This window comes from Zonotrichia albicollis, chromosome 5 (assembly GCF_047830755.1).
Source record: "Zonotrichia albicollis isolate bZonAlb1 chromosome 5, bZonAlb1.hap1, whole genome shotgun sequence".
Taxonomy (NCBI): Eukaryota; Metazoa; Chordata; class Aves; order Passeriformes; family Passerellidae; genus Zonotrichia; species Zonotrichia albicollis.
This window is the reverse complement of record NC_133823.1, coordinates 20,267,877-20,291,383: the sequence shown is the minus strand read 5'-3', so window position 1 is coordinate 20,291,383 and position 23,507 is coordinate 20,267,877. Positions and strand designations below refer to the sequence as shown.

The following is a 23,507-nucleotide window of genomic DNA, read 5'->3' as shown; positions in this document are numbered from 1 at the left end:
GATCCAAGAAGGGGGTCTATGTCATTAGTGGCCGTCTTCTAGGAAATTATCGCATTCCTTAGGTTTGCAAAAGTGTCTTCACACAGAAGGAAGATTCCTTTCAAACAGTGGGGGTTAGATCACAGTCGGGCTGCTCATCTCAACCTGGTCCTCCAACAAGCTCTCGCTCATCCAATCCCTGCAATACATCACCTGTTCAAATGCCTCATCAGAAAACAGCTCTGGGAGAACCCGAAGAGCCTAGGAGGTGTGAAACCACCTACAAACCTGGCTACACTGGAGTCAAGCAAATGGGTCCTTGGGGAAAAAATTCCTCTCTTGACAGGCGTTCCCCTTACTACTCTGGTGAAAATAGCTCTGAAAATAAATCCAGTATCACAGACAGTAAAGCTTCAACCCAGAGGGACATGTGTCTTTATCCACCACATTTTCACTGACTTTGCATTTGTTTTATTTTAGCTTTTAAAAATTTTTAACCTCTTTGCAAATATCGTGGTGTGAATGGACACCAGGTCAAATGCTCCAAACTGGCAAAAAGGAGACTCTGAGGAAGCCCCAGCAGAGATGCAGATCTCCTCCCTCCAGACCTGCCAGAAGCAACTGGAAGAAATAAACCAACCTTTCTGAGCTCTCTGAGCCTTTCAGGCAGGGAGGGCAGGCAACGACCCAAGGGCAGAGTCACTGATAAAACTGAAGTCCCTGGAGGACTTCTGCCCCGTCCGTCTCCCTGCCGCTGTCCAGCTCCTCCCCTCAGCACTCCCTGAGCAGCATCCAGCCCCCGACACTCATTAACCAGCGCTCTCCAGAGACGGCGCCGCGCCGGGACTGCTCCCGCTCCACGCCTGGCGGATCCTGCAGCACGCCCGGGCAGCAGCTTCCCTCCAGCCTGCGACAGCGACAGACACGGCTCTGCTACGACCACATGGCCACTGCGGGAAAAGTAAGGACAAGGCATTTCCCACCCTCCTTTCCGAGGTGCCCTGCTCTTGGCCAAGTCCGCGGCAGAAGGCTCAGCCTGCACAGCACTCCGCGGGCCCTCTCTCCTCCGACCTTACTCCCCCTCCTCTCCCAAAACTCTGAGAATGTCACCAGACTCTGCATCCGGTAGCGCATTCCCACTTTGTCCTGCCCGGCTGCTCAGGAGACAAAATTTGCAATTGTGCTGCCCTGTGCACCCTCCTGCTCAATCCCACCCCGAGCTCCTCTTCTGGCAGCAAAGGCAGCTCTCCAGTGGTGCCCTCTTCAGCCGCTCACCTCCTGCACTCAGCCTTGTCCATGGCAATACCCTTTTCAGGCTGCAAGCCCCATCTTGCTGATGCCAAACTGCTTTGAATTGAATTGGGGAAGGGTTTGTGCCATGTCACACGCAAATCAAACCTTGGTAAAGGAAAGAAATTATCCAGGTACCAATCAGATGGGGACAATTCCATAACCCCTCTCTCACCTTCAGCCCAGTGTGTCACAAAGGTGACATCAAAGCTCTCCATTGACACTTCCACCAGGTAGGGTCTGCAGTGGTCATCACAGCAGAGTCTGGCCAGTAACACATGGGGATATTGTGAAAAATCCACCAAAGCCATCAGAACCCAGTAGCTTTCCAAGGCTACACCTGATACTCTTTGGATCACAAACCACAAATGGGGTTTCCTCAGACCCTAAACTAGGCCAGTCTTTATTGAACAGCACTTGGTTTCAGGTGCAGCTGAGCATCACCAGGTTTGAGCACCTCGGGTTTAGGTGATTGCAGGATGACTTCCCCCAGCTGTGGGCTTTTAAAGGCAAACGTTCCCATGCAATGTGTTCCTCTCGCTTGTTTCCAGGTTATCAGGTGCAGGGCTGCTGTTGTCTGGGCCCCGGGCAAACTCTCTGTTGAGGAGGTGGAAGTTGCACCCCCAAAGGCAGGAGAAGTCCGGATCAAGGTAAAAATACATCTCAATAACTTTTTCTTCATTCCTTTTGGGAATTGCTCCTCTTGTGGTTATAACTTCAGTAAAACTCAGGGATCTGTGTCCTCCAAGAGGCTTTCATTGCCCAGAGCTGCCTTGGCTCAAATGCACTATCTTCCAGGAGCTCCTTTTTGGACTAAATCTTGTCTAAGCTGTCACATAGGAACTTGGATTTTTGGACTAATTCTTGTCTAAGCTATCACATCCTGTCTCCAGCCCTTGCTCTACTGGACAGGGCTCTGGTACCCACACTGTGGCCTCCCCTCCTCTTCCACCTGCAGCTCAGTGCAGAGGAAAGCCACATGGAGCAGAGTGAGCAGAAGGGGAAAGCCCAGCCTGGGCTCTGTATGATGCCACAGAGTGCCAGCACTGACTGAGGGGCATCAGAACACCCCTGGGAAAGTTGCTTCTACAAACTGAGTTAGACAGAGGCCAGAATATCTGCTTGTTCCTCTCCAAATAGCTTGTGGCCACAGGCATCTGTCGCACAGATGAACACCTTCTGCAAGGCTGCTTTCCCAATGCAGAATTCCCAGTAATCCCTGGCCATGAAGGAGCTGGAATTGTGGAAAGTGTTGGAGAAGGAGTGACCTCTATGAAACCAGGTAACTGACACACACATACAAACACATGCCCAGGAATCAGCTCTCACACGGGCAGCATCCTTAGACCCACATAACATGGGATATTGTTTTCTTTCAGGTGACAAAGTAATCCCACTTTGCCTCCCTCAGTGTGGAGAATGCAGCTTCTGCCGGAATCCTGAATCCAACTTCTGCCAGAAGTCTCAGTAAGTTTACTTTGCCTTCCCCTACACCTACATGGGATTGACTTTATGACAAATCTGACACCCCCATCAGCGCTTCACTCAATCAAATACAAATACTTGCGTCTCCTCCACAGTATCTCTGAACCACAACACCTGCTGCCGGACAAGACCACCCGCTTCTCTTGCAAAGGGAAGCAGATCCATCATTTCCTGTGGGTCAGCACCTTTGCAGAATACACCGTGGTCCCAGAATACACTGTTGCCAAGATAGATGCTGCAGCACCTCTGGACAAAGTCTGTTTGTTTGGCTGTGGGTTTTCCACAGGGTATGGGGCTGCCATCAACACAGCCAAGGTTGGTATTCAGGTGTGTTTAGCACACCACAGCCACCCTCACAAGCTCATCAATCCTGTACAAAAGAAACTTTCTTCTTCCTCCTCCTCTTCCCGCTGGAGACTCATAGGCTCCCATCTGTGCAGGTAAAACCAGGCTCCACCTGTGCTGTTTTTGGACTTGGAGGAATTGGCCTCTCTGTTGTCATGGGCTGCAAGGCAGCTGGAGCTTCCCGCATCATTGGTGTGGACATCAACAAGGACAAGTTTGCCAAGGCCAAGGAGCTGGGAGCCACCGACTGCATCAACCCTCGAGACTTCCAGAAGCCCATCCAGGAGGTGCTCACTGAGATGACCGGGCAGGGCGTGGACTACTCCTTTGAGGCCATCGGGCACAAGGACACCATGGTAGGTGGCACTTCAGCACCTGTCCTCCCTCCCAGATCATCACAGGCCCCTCTCAGGGCAAAAATCACCCCCATGGGAAGTTCCTCACAGGCTGCCTGCACTGCTGGGCATATCTTTCTGAGAGAAAATGGCACGAATCTTAAAAGAGCCCACAAGCTCCCCAGGTCTGCTCCACCAGGGGGGATATGTGTTTTCAGATTACCAGGGAGGAGCAAGAGATTGCACAAAAAGAGGACTCTCATGACCAACTCATCATGGCTCTCTCTCATTCTCCTGCCTGTCCCATCAGATTGCTGCCCTGGCTTCCTGCAATATGAGCACTGGTGTCTGTGTGATGATTGGAGAACTGGATTCTGGTTCGGAGATTTCCATCGATCCCACACTTCTGCTGACTGGGCGTACATGGAAGGGGACTGTGCTCGGAGGTAGTGAACTTAAGAATGCACTCTAAATATTTCAGCTTTTCCTCTCTTGGCAGTTGACAAATCATAGTAAAAGAGGGTTTTCAAGGAAAAGACAATAAAGAGGAGCACTGCATTGCCTGTATTGAACATTAGCATTAGACGTGAAAATAACCCTCCACCTGTGTCTCACAGTAACCCACTCATCCCAAAGAGCAGAAACCATCTCACAAGGGTGTGGCACCAGTACTGGTCACTAGTCCTGACCCTGACAGTAACACTACCTTACCAAAACAGCCTTTCTCCCAATATTCAGGCAGCTGCTCTCTCCTGTTTCTAGGCTGGAAGATGAGAGAATGTATCCCCAAATTAGTTTCCAGCTATTTGGAGAAGAAATTCAATTCAGACTTGCTGATCACACACACGCTGCCATTTGCTAAAGTGAACGAGGGATTTGAGTTGCTACGTGCAGGAAAAAGGTGAGACCCTGACCAACAGGAGGTTCAGCAAACCTCAGCACCTTCTCCTAAAATTCCAACAGGCAGAACATGCAACACTGGCTTCCCAAAGAGCACCCGAGCCTTTTGAGGAAGCGGGGCCTCCCAGCTGAGTGCTGGCAAGTTGTGCCATAGCCCAGAGGGAAGAGCCCATGTTCAGCACAGGGAACCCTCCTGCTCATGGTTCAGCTCAGCACAGATCCTGTGGCCTTATCCCATGAGGGGCTCCCCTCAGCAAGGATTTGAAGGCTTCCCCGCTGCTGCACGCCTCATGTAGCTCAGTCAGGAAGAGCCTGGATGGCAGAGAAGGTGGCAGGTCCCCAGGCACACCTGCCTGCCACACTGCCTGCTCCTGAGCTGCAGCCAAGCCTCCCTTCCCTTCCACGTTTCAGTATCCGTACTGTCCTGCTCTTCTGAGGGACGCGGCCTAGGAAGCTGAGCGGAGGGACCAGCGCAGCAGGTGCTCTCCTGGCCCGGGCCCTTCTCAACCAGCACCTCCCTTGTGGGGCACCAGGAGAAGAGAATGAGGAACTCACCTGTGCTGCTGTCACTGCTGGTCCTGCTGTGCCCAGACAGGACAGAAAAGGATGTCTCTCCCAGGAAAATGCTTTTACTAATAAAGGCTTTCTGTGAAACTTGTCCCATGCCGTGCACTCAATGAAAAGCGTTTCCAGGGGACAGGGGGAGCTCCCCCTCACATCACATCTGTTCTACCACACCCTTGTTGTCAGCAGTGAGCAAGAGCCTTTGCCCCTCCTCTGCTGCTGCCTCCCACCTTCATCTCCCTCAGAGAACTGGGCCCTCACCTCTCTGCCTCTGTCCCAGATGGGCGAATGGTGCAACTTCCAGCAAAGCCCAGCAGGGAAACTACCTCTGCTGCTGCTGCTCTGAAGCATATTATAGAAAGCAGTAGATAACTTTCTTATAATGATGTAACACTGATAGAGCATCCATGGATGCTGTTTCATTTTTGGCAAATGTTATTGTACTTTTAATTTATTTTCCACACCAAGTCCCATGGTATATTACAGTACAACTCTGAAAAATCTTCCCCAAAGGACAGGTTTGTCACTTCAAATGGTCATTCTGCTAAATCAATTCTTCTTTCAGTGCTGAACATTTGACCCACAACACTACTGTGCCTTTTGACCTCTTTTATGCAACACAGCTCTTTGAACTTCTGGAAACCCCTTAGCACAATCAGCAATTACACAGAATATGATGAACACACAAATGAGTTATCAAAGGTAAACAAATCTCATCCTGTCCACCAATTTTTAGTACCTTCTGCACATATTACTCTGCCGTGAGATAAAGTTAGCTATAATTCTCCTAACTACAATTTAAACATAAGACAATAAGAGTGGCAGTAATGAGTCAACATCAATATAATTCAATAAATGTTAATTAACTGAGTTCTAGCATACCCCTATTGAGAAAACTCCAAGAACTTCCAATAAACAATGTTTCCCTATACTGCACATGCATCTGCACAGTCTTAATTTTATACAGGTGGTAAGTCTCAAAATGTAATCAATTTGCCAAGTATCTGTCTAACATATATAAACACATAGACCTGTGCAGGACTGAGACAAAAGATAATAATTTTTCCTTTTTGGAAAAAATCTAGACCTAGATGAAAAAAAAAATCGGTCACTATTAAAAATTCTGCCTACAGTAAATTGTAACTTGCACTTTACCAATTCTTTTGAACTGCTGTTACATGAAAAATTGTGTAAGCCCTTCTGAGTACTGAGGAGCTCTCCGCTACAGCAGGGCCACCTGGTGGTCACCTGTCCCTGCTCTCCGGGCATGCTGCCTTGGATCTCGGAGATCCTCCTGCCCCTTCGGCAACAATCACTAACTGGGCAGGACTTCAAATTTTAGCAGATAATTAGAGAGCTCCTCAAATTCTTCTTGATTCCTAAAACATCACTTGTTTCACAGCTGGCCAAATAATCACATTTGAAAGCAAAGACATTTATACAAACCAGAAGAAAATGCTGCCAAGTGCAAAGAAGGAGGTGACAGCACAACACTTTCAACTTTCAAATTTCCCTTGCATAGTTATTTTAATATTAACATATTAAAATCAGCACTTATTAGATCTAGATCAGCTTTTTGTGCTTTATTTGGTTTTCAGCGAATGCAGATACCTGAGAATATTTAATCACCAACTCCCCAAATTACTTATTTCCATATCTAAAATATTAAACATCTTTCAGCATCCCAGCTTCATGTGTCTCTACTGCAAAACTGTCATGGTCACTTTCACACTTATTCTGAGTACATCAGATTTGTTTTGAAAAGGTATTTTACTCTACTATACTTTGGAATTATACTAGGATCAATTAGTGAAATTATTCCTAAAGTTTTTTCTTTGGAACCAACCATTTCTTGAATTACCAGACAATATTAGATTTATATTTATCTTTACAAAATATTGCAATTACCTAAGAATTACCCAAAGAAATACCAACCAGCTTTGAGCATTTTTGAGCACAAGTATTATCCTCCAGTACTTCACAGAAAAATGTAGGAAACTTAAATCAGAATTCAAAAAGATGGCTTTGAAAGCAATGCCCCACAAAAATAGAGTTACACTCAAGCATCCACTGCTGGAACTAGTGCATAGGTTACCCCAGCTCTAAAAGGGTTGCTCTAATTAAATATTTCCATCAAAACTACTGGTTTGATTTGGAAAATTAACAGTATTAATAGAAGGGAAATTAGCTGTGGGTCAATCTAGGACCATATCTACTTGGGGAAAACAAACCAGGCAACATTTGTATTAATGCATTTCAGTTTTGCTTCTGGGTAGACTTGTCAGTCTGCTCCAGCCTGCCTGTGCCTTGCCAATCTGGTCACCAGCAGCTCCAGTGCAAAGCAGCAGCTCCTCCTTCTGAGGGAGGCGCACAGCCAGCTTCTGGCACTCACACTGGCCCAGGATGGGCACCCTGGCACATCACTTGCATCTTCCTTCAGCCATACACTGCCTCCCAAGCTTGCAAGAGATTTCTTCCCCCACATCTTCTTGTGCTTCAAACTTAAATTAAGGTACAGAAAAACTAATGCCTCTAGGGTGGGAGAAAACGTAATACAGATTCCTAGTTGTTTTGGACTTTTCTTCCCATGTGACAGACCACATCTGCCAAACAAGAACATGATTGCCAGATCTCCCTCCCACAGGCTCAGAGTGCTTCCAAGCCCTCCTCTTTTCCACATCCAAGCTGATGCTCCTGATTAACATGTAACACCTGACAGAACAACACCAAAACCAAATAAATGTAAAATCCAGAGCAGCAGTGGAAGTCCTCTCCTACAGAACTTACCTACATAAACCTGAAACATGTGACAAAGCATGGATAGTTTAGTCAAGATCATGGAGTGGTAACTTGATTTGCTTGCATGGTGCTGAGAACAGAAAGTTAGTTGCAAAACCACTTACAGTATCCAGGGGCTTCCAAGAGCACATCTGGGGGCAGCATCACAAAACTGCAAGGGAAGAAAAGATGAAAAAATAAACAACTTCTTTCATCTCTGAAACTGGACAATGAGTGCTAAAGAGGTCTGATTTATGTATCTGTCCCTTTGTCCACCAGAATCAGTGCCTACAATTTTCAGATACTAAAAAAAGCAGAGCATCTGTGGAGTTTAGCTAAACATAAAATGCTTGGAGGCTTTTTGGAAGCACTGACAAATCAGGGGTGGCCAAGAGCGTGAAATTAGCGAGAGGTTGGCAGAGCTGAATTTAACCAAGGAAATTGACAAGGCCTGTGTTGATTTCAACAACAAGGTGTGTAACCTATATATTACCTTCATATGGCCATATTACCCTCCAATTCCATGGCAGCTTTCATGAGCCTACAGATTTAGTTTCTCATTTTAGTTTTGTTCTTAAATGTTACTTTCATGTTATTTTCTAAATGCCATAGCTGCTTACGTCCTGCTACTAATTTTCCAAATGCTGGTGCTGTTGTCTATCTGTGATATTTGCTAAGCTTTTGTTAGCATGTCATTGGAAATTAAAAATTCCCTTTCCTACTGAGGGTGACTTAGTTACACCCTGCCATTCCTCGAGCACCATCACCTCTTGTGGAAAATCCCAACAGCTCAGGGCAGAACTGTTCCCCTCATTTTACACAATCATGTCTGCAGACCTCACAAGAAGCCCTTCCTACCCTTCCTGGAGAAAGACTGTTTTTCAGAAAATGAAACAACAACATGAGCCAGTGAATGATCCCATCTTGCAGCAATAGCTCCTTTGCTTCAAAGGCTGCTGGATGGAACGTCAAGAAGCCCAGTCAAAATTTCCATCCTACTGCGGATCCCTTCACCTACCCTGGCAGTGCACTGCCTTCACCCAGCCTGAAGTAATGTCTCCACATTGGCACCCAGGAAAGCCTGCACCATTGCAGTTTGTCCAGCCAAGAACAGATTCAGGCACAAAGGACATGGTTCTGCAGCCATGTTCGGCTTCCCCCTGTGCCCAGGTGGGACGTAGGCGGTATCAAGCACCCCAGAACGGGAGCCAGGGCGGCATTCCCCCGCCCGGGGAAGGCAGGCACACCCAGGCACTGCTGCGGCCCTCAGGGAGCGGCGCAGAGGCGGCCGTGGCTTCCGTTAGCTGCGAAGGAATGTGGGCAACCAGGGAGAACAAACCCATGGGCCGGGACAGCGGGCTGCTCCCTCACGGGCACAGTAACGTCCATCTGCCGGCCGGACCAAAGGAGCCGCGATGGAAGACACTGGTGCAGCCACAAACCCGGCCACACGGCAAGGCTACACTGCGGGCACCCTCAGGAAACACAGAGACCTTGGCCCGCACCGCGGTCTGCGGGAAGAAAAGCCCACAGGGAGCCGGCGACTGATCCAGCGCCCCCGTGCCCTACAAGGGTGGGAGGCGAAGAAGAGAGGAAGGAGCCACTTCCTTCGCCCGCCCCTGAGAGGAGGCGGAGAGAGAGGCAGCGGAGAAGGAGGCGGGCTTCCCTTCCCCTTCCGCTGGCAGCCGTAGCCGTGCGCGATGGCGAGCGGGGTGAGCCTCTGCGTTCCGCGGCGGGAAGGTCGCCCGGGGGCGGGCGGAGGGTCCCGTACCGGGCAGGACGAGACGAGCGAGCCCTCCCTGCCCTGCGCTGCCGTCGCTGCCGGGGCCTCGGGCCGGGCTCGCCGTCGCCTTTCTGGCCCCAGCGCTGGCCGGGGCTCTGGGGTTGTTTGGGTTCCTCCGCGCTCCTGCTCCACGCGTGTGAGGCGTGATGCGGGGTCGGTGCCGCTGCTCTGGCGTGGGAGGCTCCCGCTGTGAGTGTTTGCAGGATAGGAAGGAAAACACGCGTTCGCTCCCCGCCGTGTGTTGTACTCCAGCCCCGTGCGCGTCCTGGGGTCTGAGGCTGCGCTCCGGCCGCTCCTGGGTCGCGGCGTGGAGGAATGAGCAGAAGACCCTGAGCTTTGCGTGTTTCCTGTGGGTTTCGGGCAGGTGCGACCGAACCGGCTGAAAAGAAGGGATAAAACAAAACCTGCCTGCTCGCAAAGCCATTGCTGGCACGTTTGCTGCGCGGCTGTAGGAACAGCGCCATAGCCCAGACCTTGTGCCAGTATTTTCTGAGCTCTGTGCAGGCGGTCAGCGCCCGGGGCCCGAGCCGGGTCGGCGGCCGCGCCTGGCCGGACGCTGAAGCTGCTCCAGGCGGGCACTGGGGTTTGGAGCGGCTTCTGTCCCTGCCAGAGCTCGGTTTCATCCCGACTGAGGTAGCTGATGGTGTGTGGGGCCACAAGCATGGTAATAGAGGAAGTGAAGTACTGCTAGAAGTTGGTGTTTTGGTTTTTATTTCCAATTTTTTATTTCCAGTTGTTGGCTTCAAGATTTTCAGCAAAGCAACAGTGGAAAGTTATGAATAATAATAGGGCAGAAAAAGATGGGGCTTTCCTGATACCCACTCTAAATAGTCCAGGAGCCTTTGTGGCTGTATGGACTGATTGAGAAATTACTATTTCAAAATGTGCTTCCAGATGCATACCGTTAGTTTTAGACGATCAGGATTTATTCTGTAAGAAGACTTTTTTTTCTCCTCTCTGTCGTTAATTTGTGTTTAACTAAGCTTGTGGAAATCAAATTTTAAGAGTGCGCAGTCTCCCATGCAAGAACAAGTGATGACTTAATGAGGGGAGGATGAGGGGATGGATTGAAAACCAGTAAATGATTTACTGAATGATGGCTCCCCTTGCACTTTGTGCTTTGAATTTAGATTTTTTTTTTTCTGGCAAAATCTTTGGTAGATTTAGAGATTATGACTGATGGCTCACCTTGTGATTCCACAGTTAGTTGCTATGGCGCATTCCGTGCATTTTTGTAATATTTACCCTGGTATTAAAAAGCAGGACAAGAAGATTTCATAGCTCTAGTTAGGGGTGTTTCTGTCTAATTTACACCCCTGCTGGCTACTGGAATAGGCACCTGTTTTCTGTTACAAAGCTTTTTTGGGTCTGTAGTATTTATTTTACCAAATTTAAGCCAAGATAGGTATCTAAGTTCTGCTATCACAGGTGCAGTGAGGATTTTAACTGGCTCTGGCAAAGCCTCGTACTGTTTATTGTACAACAGAAATACTGTTGTAAGAATGGCATAGACTAGCCATTATTTTCTGCTGATCACAGGTGATGCATGAGAGCTGGCAAGCTCAAAAGGTGCTCTTGGCACTGTAATTTCTTCCAGCAAGTGAAATTTCAAAAAGGCTGAGTAAATGTATTGCTGATCTTGGGAATTTACATTAATCCTCTCTTTCAAGCATTCCATGGGTACAGCACAGCTATTTTGAACACACAAAATGTCATGTTCTTCTCTTGGTTTATATTTCTAATAGCAATGGCTTAGACCTTGTCATCTTCATGAAACCAACCTCTAAGGGTAATCCAGATGCTTATCCTGAAGCTGCTCTAGAGCGTTTGGCTGTAATGCCTGCTAATTTTCTCAGTCACTGGTGTGTATGTAGCTGTCAATAGGATTTCCAGATCCAGAGATCCTGCTCTCTTATCCAGGCTCTCACCGTTGGGATTGAAAACCTTGCAGAGCAGGATTTGTTGTGGCACTGAGAGCAGTGAGTGAAGACTTGCTAACAGTGATCCCTGTGGCCCCAGCAGAGGTGTTAGAGCCTTACAGCAAAGTCCCTCTGGTCCCTCTGCATCGCTGGGGGCTCTGCATGTCAGCTGCATCTCCTTGCTGGAATCCTACTTGGAAACCATCCTGACCAGGAACAGGAAATTCAGTCTTGATGTGGTTCTCCACAGTTCCCTTTCTGAAGTTTCCAGCTTCAAGCACAGTGTTTAATGAACATACCTGAAATGAATGGCAGTCTTGGATGTTAAACCACCATTTTTTCATGCAGCCTTTCCATTCATGTTGCTCCCTTCACTGCAGCGTGTCTCCCAAGCACTCCCAGGCTTATTATATTTTTACACAGTAAGAGAATGACATCCAAATTTCAGATCTTGGCTTACTCATTATTGTTTAGCTTGCTGAAAGCAAATGTGGGGCAATTAAACCTTTGTGTTGAAATTATGAATTTCAGATCTGGGATTCTTTCCAAAAGCCACTAGTGCTGCTTTTATTTTCTCACTTGGCTGAACAAGAACTATTTTAAATTAACCATACAGCAGATGTCCTCTTATTTTTTCTTGTTCTTGTCTTTTAGGTTATTAAATGCAAAGCTGCTGTTGCCTGGGAGGCAGGTAAACCTCTCTCTATTGAGGAGGTGGAAGTTGCTCCACCAAAAGCTCATGAAGTTCGTATCAAGGTAATTACATCAGTTCTTACCTATATGTTTTCTATTTTAGGAGACTGAGTATTGAAGATGAATAGTTTGTTTGCCAACAGAAGAAATGTTGAATAGATGTCATTAGTTCATTAGTATCTCATCTGGCTTTACAGAGAAGAAAATGACAGTATTTAGATCTTCTGTTTATGGAAAACACTTTTAATTTCTACTAGTCTCACTTCACAGTCTGGTCTGAGGATAATGGCTAATCTTGAGAATCAGTTCCAGTTGTTACAGACCAAGTTCTCTCAAAATATCTGAGGCTGGGAGCACCTTTATCTTGTTTCAAGGACAGCAATTTGTCATTTGTGGCAGCTGTGCAACCAGCTGGATTTTACTTCAGTCAGGCCATAAGTTATTGGCTGCTGAGCTGGGATTGGTCTCTTGGATTCCCTATACCCAAGTTTCTGATTTCATCAGGACTTTCCAGGAGCCTGTGTCTGCCAAAAAGTATACATTAATGTGAAAATTATTCCTGTGGAAAGGATTTATGCATGGTGCTGAAGACTTAAGCAGGAATTATGCAGTACTGAGAGTTCTGCACAGTCTGTCTGGAAATTTTACCTCTGAGTCTTAACTTATTTAAAATCTGAGATGTTAAACTACTTTGAGAGGACTTGGAGCACTGATTTCTAGCTATAGGAAAAGACAGGTCATCTTTTACCCCTTTCAATGTCACATTTTGGTTGATGGAAATTATAAAAATGTACTGTTGTGACTTTGCATTTTCAAAATAAGAAAAACTTGCTTGCCAGGAATTGAAAGTATGTTGCCCATATCCCAAATGCTGCCAGAACTTTGACCTGGCAATTGTTCCTTATTTCTGACTACAGGGAATTGTTTAGATCTGTGCTACTATTCTGTTCTTCAGGGTGTCTCAGATGATTTATTTCTTCACAGATAGTTGCCACTGCTGTCTGTCACACTGATGCCTATACTCTGAGTGGTGCTGATCCTGAAGGATGTTTCCCTGTGATCCTGGGACATGAAGGAGCAGGAATTGTAGAGAGTGTTGGGGAAGGAGTAACAAAAGTAAAGAAGGGTAAGGAAATAGCTTACAGGTTTTCTGCCTTCCTTGAAAGTGTTACTTTATTTGAAGACTCACTGTCAAATGGGGCCACTGAAATGCCATATTGCAGGAGTTAATACAGTATTTTATTCTGGGGTGTATGTCTGTGTAGATTTCTGTGGTCTGTGAGACAAATTTAAAGCTTGAAAGAGCCCAGAAGAGCATTATTTTACTTGAAATCAGATCAGTGTATAATTGCAAGAGGGTTGGGGGTTTATTATTTTTTCAAATTGTAGTTTTTATCTGTTGGTTTAATTAAAAGGCCTAAAGTGTTTAGTCTTGTTGTTCAGTGTTGATTTAGGGTTGTTTTGTTTCACAATAATATTGCTACTTGTTCTGGAATGATGAATTTCAGATGGGTTGTCTGCTCAGCCAGGATTAAAGTTGTTTATCTGGCACTCTATAATACCTCTGTATACAATAAACAGCTTTTGGTACACAAAGGTTTTAAGTGAACTCAAGCTCACAGCAAAACATGCAGAATCAAGTAACTTCCATTTTTTTTCACAGTGCCTTGCTTGACTCAATAACTAGACACAGAACATTTTTTCCTTAGGGGACACTGTTATCCCTCTGTACATCCCGCAGTGTGGAGAGTGCAAGTTCTGTAAGAATCCTAAAACAAACCTGTGCCAGAAGATAAGGTCTGTATGACTTTGACACATGCTATGGTATTTGTTCAGTGTATACCTGCTGTAGTTAGCAAAAGCAATTGACAGGAGTTTTCTTTGAAGAATAAATCTGTTGATGCATCATTTAATGACTTGGAAGGCAGGTGTTTCAGGAGCCACTTAGTCTTCCTTAAAATTTCTATTCTTCCTTTAAATAAAACTGTTTCTCTCATTTCAAGTATGTGAAGGTGCAAACTACTACCTTGTGTCCACAGGTTGGAAAACATAAATGCTCTGACTCCATACTTAATCCATACTTAAGGGAACCACTTCAGGGAATGTAGCTCTGGGGAGTGAACACCAAAGCTCTCAAGTGGTACAAAATCATACAGGCAGCTCTTTTTTTTTCCTTAACACCTGCTTCCCAGATAAATTTGCAGCTCCTGTTCTGAAAAAAAAAAATCTCCCAAACTCAAAAAAAGCCCCAGTGACATAACCTGACAGGTGCTGTTCAGGGGAGGGCACTGAAGGAGGCCAAGACAGTGGTGTGGTGCTGTGGCACAGGTAGCATTGGTAACTAATAAGGTCAACATGTGAGTAAACTCCATTTCTTTCAGGTTTTCCCTGGAGGAATTAACTGCATAAGGTTTTAGGAGTTTAGCATCTCACTTCTGTGAACTTCTAGGTTTACTAAAGTGGTCAGAATACAAAGGTGCAAGTATGCAGCTGCCTCTCTGTGCTGCTTGGTGGATTCCATCTGGTGAAAGTATTTGCTGCTTAAAGCTCTGCACTTTCCTGTCTTTGCCTCAAGAGTCACTCAAGGGAAAGGAGTCATGCCTGATGGTACCAGCAGATTCACCTGCAAGGGAAAGCAGATTTTCCACTTCATGGGGACCAGCACTTTCTCTGAGTACACCGTGGTGGCTGATATCTCCGTAGCCAAGATAGATGCTGCAGCACCTCTGGATAAAGTGTGCCTGCTGGGCTGTGGCATCTCCACGGGCTATGGGGCTGCTGTCAACACTGCTAAGGTAAAGGCTGGCCTTGTGGCACACACAGCTTAGCAACTACACTAGGACTGAAAAGGGGATGTACCCAAATCTGTGCTCCCTCTTCAACTGATGAAATTTAGCTAAGAATTTCTAACTTCCCCATAAGAGGCCAGATCAGGTTAGAAAGACCCCGTTGCCCTTTGGAGGAAATTCAGGTGGAGTATTCTGCACCCCTTTTGACAGCAGCTATATATGAATTACTTTTCTGGTTCATGTTCATCTTGCTGCAAGTCATTCTGATAACCTGAAGCTCAGGGTGAGATGGAAGTGGTAGGTGTGTGGACATGAGTCTTCAGACAAAAGAAGGGGCGTAGTGCCTAAAGAGCTTTTAGAATTAAATTTCTATATAGCTTCCCTTGTCTATAAAATCTCAGAGCCATGTATATTTGCTCCATTTTTCCTTTATTACAACCTCCTTAACCTGCATTTCTTCTTCCCCTGGAAGGATGAATTTTTTTTCTGTTGCTCATGATTCCTTTGTTACTCCTAGGTGGAGCCTGGCTCTACATGTGCCGTGTTTGGTTTGGGAGGCGTTGGGCTGGCGGTTATTATGGGCTGTAAAGTAGCAGGAGCATCCCGGATCATTGGCATTGACATTAACAAGGATAAGTATGCCAAAGCCAAAGAGTTTGGAGCTACTGAGTGCATCAGCCCCCAAGACTCCAAGAAGCCCATCCAGGAGGTTCTGGTTGAGATGACCGATGGTGGTGTGGATTACTCATTTGAGTGCATTGGAAACGTCGGAGTCATGGTGAGTGCTTGGCAAACAGGAGCGTGTGCAGGGAGGGACCAGTTCAGCTGAACAGCAAGATCAGCTGCTTTCTTAAGATAAAATATGCCAGATCCACTAATTTTTTTTTTTTCTTAATAACAATGATACCTGCTATGACTCATAAGGACAATTCACACTCAATCCTAATTATGTAATGGAAGCAGCTGCTACTTCTTGGGTTGAAAATGGCACTTACAAATGTTTTTTCCTTAATCAGACTTGTTTTGAGGTCCTGAGTTTCTCTGTGCTGACAGTTGAAATTAACAAAACTCTTATAAAATCTATAGTGCAATGAACAGTAAAATCTCAGGGATCACTAAGCATTTCCCTAATTTCTCAAGTAATTAATTTCACCTTTGGAAATGCAGAAGTACTACTAAATGTAAGGCTGGATTTTCAGGAGTTACAGTAGCATTCCTTACTGTTGGTAATATGGTCTGTGATTACAGTTTATCCTGACTCTCAGTGGGAGTTCAGAGTGACTTCTCTGAAAGCCAGATAGGATATAAAAAGGGCAAAGTGAATCTTTAAAAGTGTAAGGGAATCTGAACCCTGAATGAAAAATATAATGTAATTTTCAGTGTATTTACTGTTCCTTAAATGCTGATGTGGTGATTCATTAACTGGGGGAAAGGAAGTGCTGCCAGTCCAGGCAGTGTAAACCTCAGCAATAAACACCCTGCTCTGTCCTGTCTGTCCATGAAGAGGGCTGCCCTGGAAGCCTGCCACAAAGGCTGGGGACTCAGTGTGATAGTCGGAGTGGCTGCTGCTGGCCAGGAGATCTCCACACGGCCATTCCAGCTCGTAACTGGGCGGACGTGGAAAGGGACTGCATTTGGAGGTAACTCTCTCTTGCTGTGGGGATAAAAATAATTTACTCTGGGCTAAAGCTGGGAAGAAAGCCCCCTTGGCTTTGCTTGTGCAAGAAATATACTATTGACAGGCTATTCATAAATGCTACGTTGGCTTTTAAGATAAAGACTCTTAAAATCTGTTATTCCTACAGAAAGGGTACAGATTAACACATTGGTATCATATCTAACATATTTTGAAGAGAGAATATATCTATATACTACTCAGTACTAAAGGAATGGGATAGGGAAACTGCTTTACCACCAAGTGAAGGTTTGGTTCAGTTCCATACAGTGAAAGGACCTGGTCTTTGGAGAGATGGGAACTTACATATTTGTGTTGCTTAACCACTAAGTAAATTGTGAGGCCAACATGACAAAACAAGTGCTTGATACACATTTTCTGCTGTCAACTCAAAACCACATTGAGTTCTTTTTTTTGAGAATTCAGTAATTGTTGAAGTTGATGGAAGTTCAATTTCAGACTTTGAATTATTACACTGCTCTTTGTCCAAGCAATAAAAAACTTACTGGGTTGGGTTATAAAGAATGTAGAGGGCCTGATAGAGATGCCATGTGTATACTTTCCTAGGTGAGGGCTGCCGTCAATGCTGAATGCTGGAACACCTAGTAAAAGATTTTTCACCAATACTTGTGTTTGGGTAATGTGTGCTTTTGCCAGACCTCTGTATGAGGGACAGACATGTCACTCATCTCTGCTCCTTTTCATATTGATCATACAAGTTTTGTTAGGGCTGTGTTTTTAATTTTCTGAGATGGGTGGAAAAGGGAAAAAACAAGGCATGTTTTCCTTCTTTCAGGCTGGAAGAGTGTAGACAGTGTACCAAAACTGGTGACTGAATACATGTCCAAAAAGATCAAGGTTGATGAATTTGTGACTCACACGCTGCCTTTTGACAAAATCAATGAGGCTTTTGAGCTGATGCATTCAGGAAAAAGGTAATGTTCACAATATTGAAAGGTATACAAGACACTTCTTGATCAGACACTGTCAAAGTACAGGCTCCCTGCCCACTGTCATATTTTAAACAGGGAAGCTAAAGGGTAACATATACCACATGCATTGATTCTGATAAAAACACACTTCTCTGACTTTCCAGGCATGTGCCAAAACACAGGCACACAGTAAAAGCAAGCAACAGTGTAAAAGAGAAATAGAGATGAAAAGCTGGTAAAGGGGACAGGTCAGTCTCAGGCTTTCACCATTGCTAAACATTCTCCCTTATAATAAGGAATTTAAAGAGACTGAAGATTATTCAGTAATATTTAGGATCCTCTGCAGATAGACAAATAGTTTTGACCACTGTCTCCAGAAACCAGCACGGTCTTTGTATTTGACCTCAATCCTCATATCTATCTATTGTATGTAACTTTGGAGAAGGTATTAGCTCTATCTGCTTCAGCTCATATGGATTCTATTTTGGATAAATCAGTCGACTGTATTTGTTACAATTGGAAACACTGCATTTATGCAAATTTCATCCAGCAGTTGATCCCTGTCCCAGTTACAAACTTCAGTATCATTTCAGTGCTTTATTCATACATGAGCATGTCCAAGGAAACTAATAATGAAAGCTACCTAACCTTTTCCAAACAGACAAAAGGGAGAATGCCTGTACATATTACTGCTCCTTGGCTACTACTGAAAAGTGACACCTAGTATGAAAAAGAGTTCATTTGGAGTTTATTTTACTGGAGGAGAGAAAGAAAAACTGAAGAGAACAAGCATTATCCTGGATTTTTAATAAATATCATAGGCATAAGCATGACTTCATTCATGACAAAAGACAGAAGTTAAAATATGTCTCAACAATGAAAGGGAGGGGAGAGATGGGGAGAAAATTGAGTTCTTGGTAATTTTTTTTTCTTTTTTTATTTTAAGCATTCGAACTGTCCTGAAATTTTAGAGCCAAATATGGATCTTCTAAGTGGCCAGCACCATGCTGACTGACTGCCTTGTTATAATGGAATTTTTGACAGAAGATAGAATCAAGCAACTGAAAACTCACTGGGACTAGAAAGATGTGTATTTTAGGGTGAGCATTCTGGGTACTAAATAATAAACTGTTAATCACTGAATAGCATTATGGAATTAGTCCTGATTATGGAACTTCTGTTTCTATACTCATTCCTCAAATTCAATAGTGGCTAACTCAAATCGACTTAATAAAAGCTTATTTCTAAACCCAGTGTTGGAATTATTTAGCATTAAGAGTGACTGTGTCTTTCTTGTTTTCCTCTAGTGATTTCAGTGTGTATGTGACAGAGGGAGTGTTCTGCAGAGTCTGCAGCAAACGCTGTGGGATTCACTGCACAAGGCACAGCTGAGCACAGGGGTGAGAAGCAGCCTGCATTTGCTGCAGCTGTGCTGAGAGAGGGGCCAGAACTTGCCAAGATTCTGAGGCTATTCTAGGGCTACAGTGGATTGTAACTACATCCAGATCACCGTGAAGGCAAATGTAGAGCAGACTTTGGTGTCCAGGGTTACCCATGTTCACTGGGGTGCTCCGTGCTCTGCCTTATTTCTCAATGGTCTCTTTGGCAGCCTCTGGTAAAGATCATGGCACAAACTGCTCTGCTCACTTGCTCTAGTGGTGTCCTCCAAGGCTGCAGTAGGACAGTTGTCCCATTTCCTTAACTTACTGGCAAATGAAGCAAACTTTGCAGCCAACACTGCAATAACACACAGCATGGGATTGCCACCTCTAGTCAGAAACCTGATTGTGCCATTGAAGCAGGAAATACTACAATTAGAGCAAGTCTGCTCTTGAGGGCTGCAGGGGAACAGGAAAGAGCATTGCATGATGATGACTGCAGGGTTTCCTGGGATTTTTTTGTTGGAGGGGAAGGGGTTAAGTCTCAGTTTTGGAGTTGCAGGTTTTCTTAACTCTAGGTTTAGTGAACTGACTAGATAAGGTTCTTTTTGTATTGAAACCTGGAATCAGTGCCTCACATCCAGAAAAACATAAAGAAATAGCAGAAAATAGACTGCAAAGCAGAGGCAGCCCAGCCAGTTAAAAAAAAAAAAGTTAGATACACAGAAACTCAGTGTTTCTCAGTGAATCAAGGACACTGATTAAGGGAGAAGTTTCATGTTTTAAAGAACTCTGGTCAAAATAACTTCTAGCAGAGAACACAGAATGCAAACAGTAATCTTATTAGAAGAAATTCCCTCTCACCACCAACAATTATTCCAAGCCACTGCTATATAACTGGGACAATTACATCTTTTCCATCTCTCACTAAAAAATATCCCCTACAGCATTCTGAAAGTAGTTGAGGTACTGCATTTCTACTTAATTTTAGACAGTAAAGAACAAATGTGAATGTCATAAGAATTCAATTTTGAGCATCAGGAGGAAATAAAAGTTGAATTGGTAACATAAAACTGAGCCTTTTAGCTCAGCAATGAGGTGACTCTCAATACCTTGTAGCTCCAGGAAGGCTGGCTGAACATCAGAAAATCCAGTAGAAAATTTGCTGTTAAGCTGTTCCAGTGAGAGTAGTCCATAATTAGAAGATTATATCAATACAATACTAGCTAACCTGGCAAACCACCCCCCAGCTGGATCTAACAGAGTTAACATACTTACACTGAACAGCTGTTCCTCTGTGCTGCACAGGCTAGATGAAAACCACAAAATCTTGTCTGCATTACATTATTACTTCAGAGAATCTGCATCTCAGAGTGTTTGTGGGAATCCAGGCTGTAATACCAACAACAAAGAATGTAGTGATACCACAGTGCTTGGGCCAAAGACTTCCAGCTTCTTCCCAGCCTGAGGAGTTGCTGTCCCAGCCACTACTTCATCCTGCAAAGCTTTTGACTGAATGGGGCATGTTTGAAATAGGGGTTTTTTTGAAGTTGTTCAGCAAACCAAGGGACTCAAAGCCAAGAGCTTCTACCCCATTTTTGGTGACCAAGGTACTGTATTGAACTGCGCATCCGCTGTGACGGCAATGTGCATGCACTCTCTGGCTGGCATGTGAAACACGCAGGCTGGCCCCTCCTGCTGCTACTCTTACACACCATCTACCAAACCTTCTCTCCTTAAATATTCAAGTCAAGTTGCAGAAACAGCATGAAGGATTTTCACACTGACTTACAGTAAAATAAGTAATTTTAATGTTTTTTTCCCTTTAGTCCTGTAAAGGAAAAATACATTAAGAGATTGATTCAGAACTAGTTGCAGGATTGTGTTTTTGGTAAAAGTGTATACAATTGCTAAAAAGTTCATTAAAAGGAGATTTAAGATAGGATCTTTTATTTAAGTAGATAGCAACTTCTGTAAGAATAAAAATAGTTGATTTCCACAATCCAGTCAGCACAAGTCTAGTATGTCATGTCTAGATAGCTGAAAAAATAGTTTTTCTTAATATTTTTATTTAATAAATTTTGTTTTCAAGGCTGATGTGCCCTCTTATGTTGCAAGATCAGGTGTAGATGCTAACTAAGCTTCCCACTCATTTAAAAATACACTAGTATGAACTCATTACAAGCAGTTACCATGCTGTGATTTCAATTTATAGGCAGAAATACATAGTGTCATAGCCTACTTGCATTAAAAATGTGCTAAATTTGGTTGTATCAGTGCAACAACAAAGAGGTATCCAAGTGGCACATGTGTGGGTTTAAGGATGAGTTCTGGTAGGTACCTGCATCTACCAGTGGGGCTTACACCACTGCAAGCAAACCTGGATGTAATTGAAAATTCTATGTCTGGGTTTGGATTACAAGACAAAAAAAACCCTTATTTCTGTTAAAAGCAGCTGCAACTTTTATTTTATTGACCAAAAATGAAGCCCCCCACCCCCTGCATCATACACACACACATAGAAAAGGCAAGACCATTGTAACCATTCAAGTGAAGGATATGGTGGGCAAACCTCCAGGACAGGCATCTCCTCAACACAGCTCATTCAGCACAGGTAATCCCACTCAGGTACTACAGTCTGTTTTGTTAAAAATCTCTACACACACACGCACGCACATGCACTCTGTGCATCGTTTCAGGTCGCTTTACTGCATAATTAAAACAAGAATAAAGTAATGAAAACATTGCAGTGATACAGCAACAGAGGTCTGAGGCACTCAGGGCAGAGATGTTTTCTGGCAAATTTGGAAGTAGACGAGTCCAGTTCTGTGAAGCACTAACCCTTTTCCCCCACCTAAATTCTGCAGTGCCAAAGGGAGCCAAGGGTATGCAGCACTTCATGTTCTTGGATCTGTGGCAACAAATTCACCAGACATTTTCTAAGAGGTGTATTTTATGCCCACGATTGTATGATTTTTAATGTCTGTCTTGGCTTAAGTTTCTTGTGTTACAGTGGTGTAAGATGAAGTCCACAATGGGGTCTGAAAAATTTTTCATTACAATTCAGAAGAAAAAATTTATTCCCTCAGCAGAGACACTAAAGATGATGAAAGGGAAATGGGCATGGAGAAAGAAAGGGTAGAGAAAAGAGAGGCTTAATCAATCCACACTCCTTAACACAACCATTTTCAGCTCACCACGACCCACTAACAAAATATAAAGGGGTATTTATACCAACGTTGCCCACTCTATACCCTGTCTGAGGAAAAAAAGATCAGTTTTCATAGCTGCCCCCCTAAGACTTCCCAAAAGCCTCAAACTCACTCAACCAAGGGGGAAGAAAATGACCCGTTTAAAAATTACCAAAAGAAAATGAATACAGTGTTGAAGGTGTTTCATTTTCACACACTCAGACTTGTTTTGAGATACTACTTCACTGTAAGTCTTGCAAATCCAATCCCCCACAGCTACTGTGGATGTACTTTTTAAAGATGCCCCACAGTTAACAGACGTAGGGATCCCATGAATCATGGGATCTTTTTGGTTCTTGTTGCATTCCTTTACCTAGGCAAGTCTGATACATCAGCTTCACCAAACTTTTGGTGCAGGAGGCTGCCTGCAAGTACTGCTTTGCCAAAAAGCAGCTTATTCCAGGCAGCTGCATATAAGACAGACTTTGTTAACTTCCCATCCTATCAAATCTCCAGCAAGAGAAACGAGTCCTGCCATAAACACAGTGTGCCACCCACAGTGGCAATCACCACCAGCAGAGAGATGGGGGCAGAATTAAAGGTAGCCCATTCTTGTACGTGCGTGTCTTTCTCCCTTCTGCCCCCTTCTCAACTGATAAACAAACAAGGCCCAAAATAGTATCTGCAGAAGTAAGAGCAAGTCTTTGGAATAAGAAATGCTTAAAATCTCAGGCGCCTCTCACAAACCAAGAGTGACAGGGCACACTGAAATGGTGAAAAAAACCTGGATCCCAAAATATCAAGTCCCAGTGGGAAAGCTTACCCACGCTTTTCTAGCTAATATCATGGCAGCAACAGAAGCAGTTGTGGGTCTAATTGGAAGAAAGGTGCTAAAGAGATAATTGAAGAAAAAAGGAAAGTACAGCGTGAGTGTTGTAGGTAGGAGGAAAGCAGGAAATTCTTTAAATTCTTCTCTGCTTTTGCAGACATTGGGTCAGGTTCTTCGAGATATTCCTCTTATCTACAATCACCGAGAACAAAGTAAATGGTGACATCTTTCTAGTCTGTACTCTTAAAAAAATGCATAGTACAGGGGCAAAAAATAGATATATATTTCTGGTTCTGATGCACCTGCTCAGTGTGGGCTATCACTGGGTCATGAAGTGGGGGCGAGTGCTGTCCAGGCGGCGGGTGAGGATCTCGCAGCCCGTGTCTGTGACCAGCAGCGTGTGCTCAAACTGTGCCGAGCGCTTCCCGTCCCTCGTCACTGCCGTCCAACCGTCAGGCCAGGTCTCGTCCTGCCAGCCCCCTGAAACAGAGAGCATCACTTCCTGCCAGCTTTTAAATAACAGCCATCACTCCCCCAAAGAGAAATGAAAAAATCTATCAGCTCTACAGGATAGAACCAGCACCCTGTTCCATCACTACTTAGGACAAACGAGAGTAACCATTTTACTCTACTGCTAAAAC

At 44.6% G+C, this 23,507-nt stretch overlaps 3 protein-coding genes and 1 long non-coding RNA gene across 6 annotated transcripts in view; 2 read left to right on the top strand and 2 right to left on the bottom strand.

The window, feature by feature from the left end:
• LOC141729138 (uncharacterized) overlaps positions 1-9,326 on the bottom strand; it is a 31,576-nt gene extending 22,250 nt beyond the window's left edge. The window contains exons 1-2 of the long non-coding RNA XR_012580391.1: positions 9,170-9,326; positions 7,802-7,848 (exon numbers count right to left, since the gene is read on the bottom strand). This is a non-coding gene — a long non-coding RNA (uncharacterized LOC141729138). The remainder of the gene's footprint in view (positions 1-7,801; positions 7,849-9,169) is intronic.
• LOC102072647 (alcohol dehydrogenase 1-like) lies at positions 613-4,999 on the top strand. The gene is made up of 9 exons (XM_005484624.4): positions 613-940; positions 1,821-1,919; positions 2,410-2,551; positions 2,649-2,736; positions 2,850-3,069; positions 3,195-3,455; positions 3,745-3,880; positions 4,197-4,335; positions 4,746-4,999. Exons 1-9 carry the CDS (start codon positions 923-925, stop codon positions 4,768-4,770), a joined length of 1,128 nt encoding a protein of 375 aa, XP_005484681.2. The 5' UTR covers positions 613-922; the 3' UTR covers positions 4,771-4,999.
• LOC102072465 (alcohol dehydrogenase class-3) lies at positions 9,240-18,716 on the top strand. The gene is made up of 9 exons (XM_005484623.3): positions 9,240-9,388; positions 12,033-12,134; positions 13,056-13,197; positions 13,781-13,868; positions 14,647-14,866; positions 15,378-15,638; positions 16,365-16,500; positions 17,332-17,470; positions 18,414-18,716. The coding sequence occupies exons 1-9, from the start codon at positions 9,377-9,379 to the stop codon at positions 18,436-18,438; spliced, it is 1,125 nt and encodes a 374-aa protein (XP_005484680.1). The 5' UTR covers positions 9,240-9,376; the 3' UTR covers positions 18,439-18,716.
• METAP1 (methionyl aminopeptidase 1) overlaps positions 18,516-23,507 on the bottom strand; it is a 29,766-nt gene continuing 24,774 nt past the window's right edge. For 2 of the 3 annotated variants that reach the window (XM_074540956.1, XM_005484622.4), the window contains exon 11: positions 18,516-23,346. In XM_074540956.1, coding sequence (XP_074397057.1) covers positions 23,186-23,346 — 161 coding nt within the window. In that variant the 3' untranslated portion in view covers positions 18,516-23,185. The remainder of the gene's footprint in view (positions 23,347-23,507) is intronic. The other variant, XR_012580390.1, reaches the window with a different exon arrangement.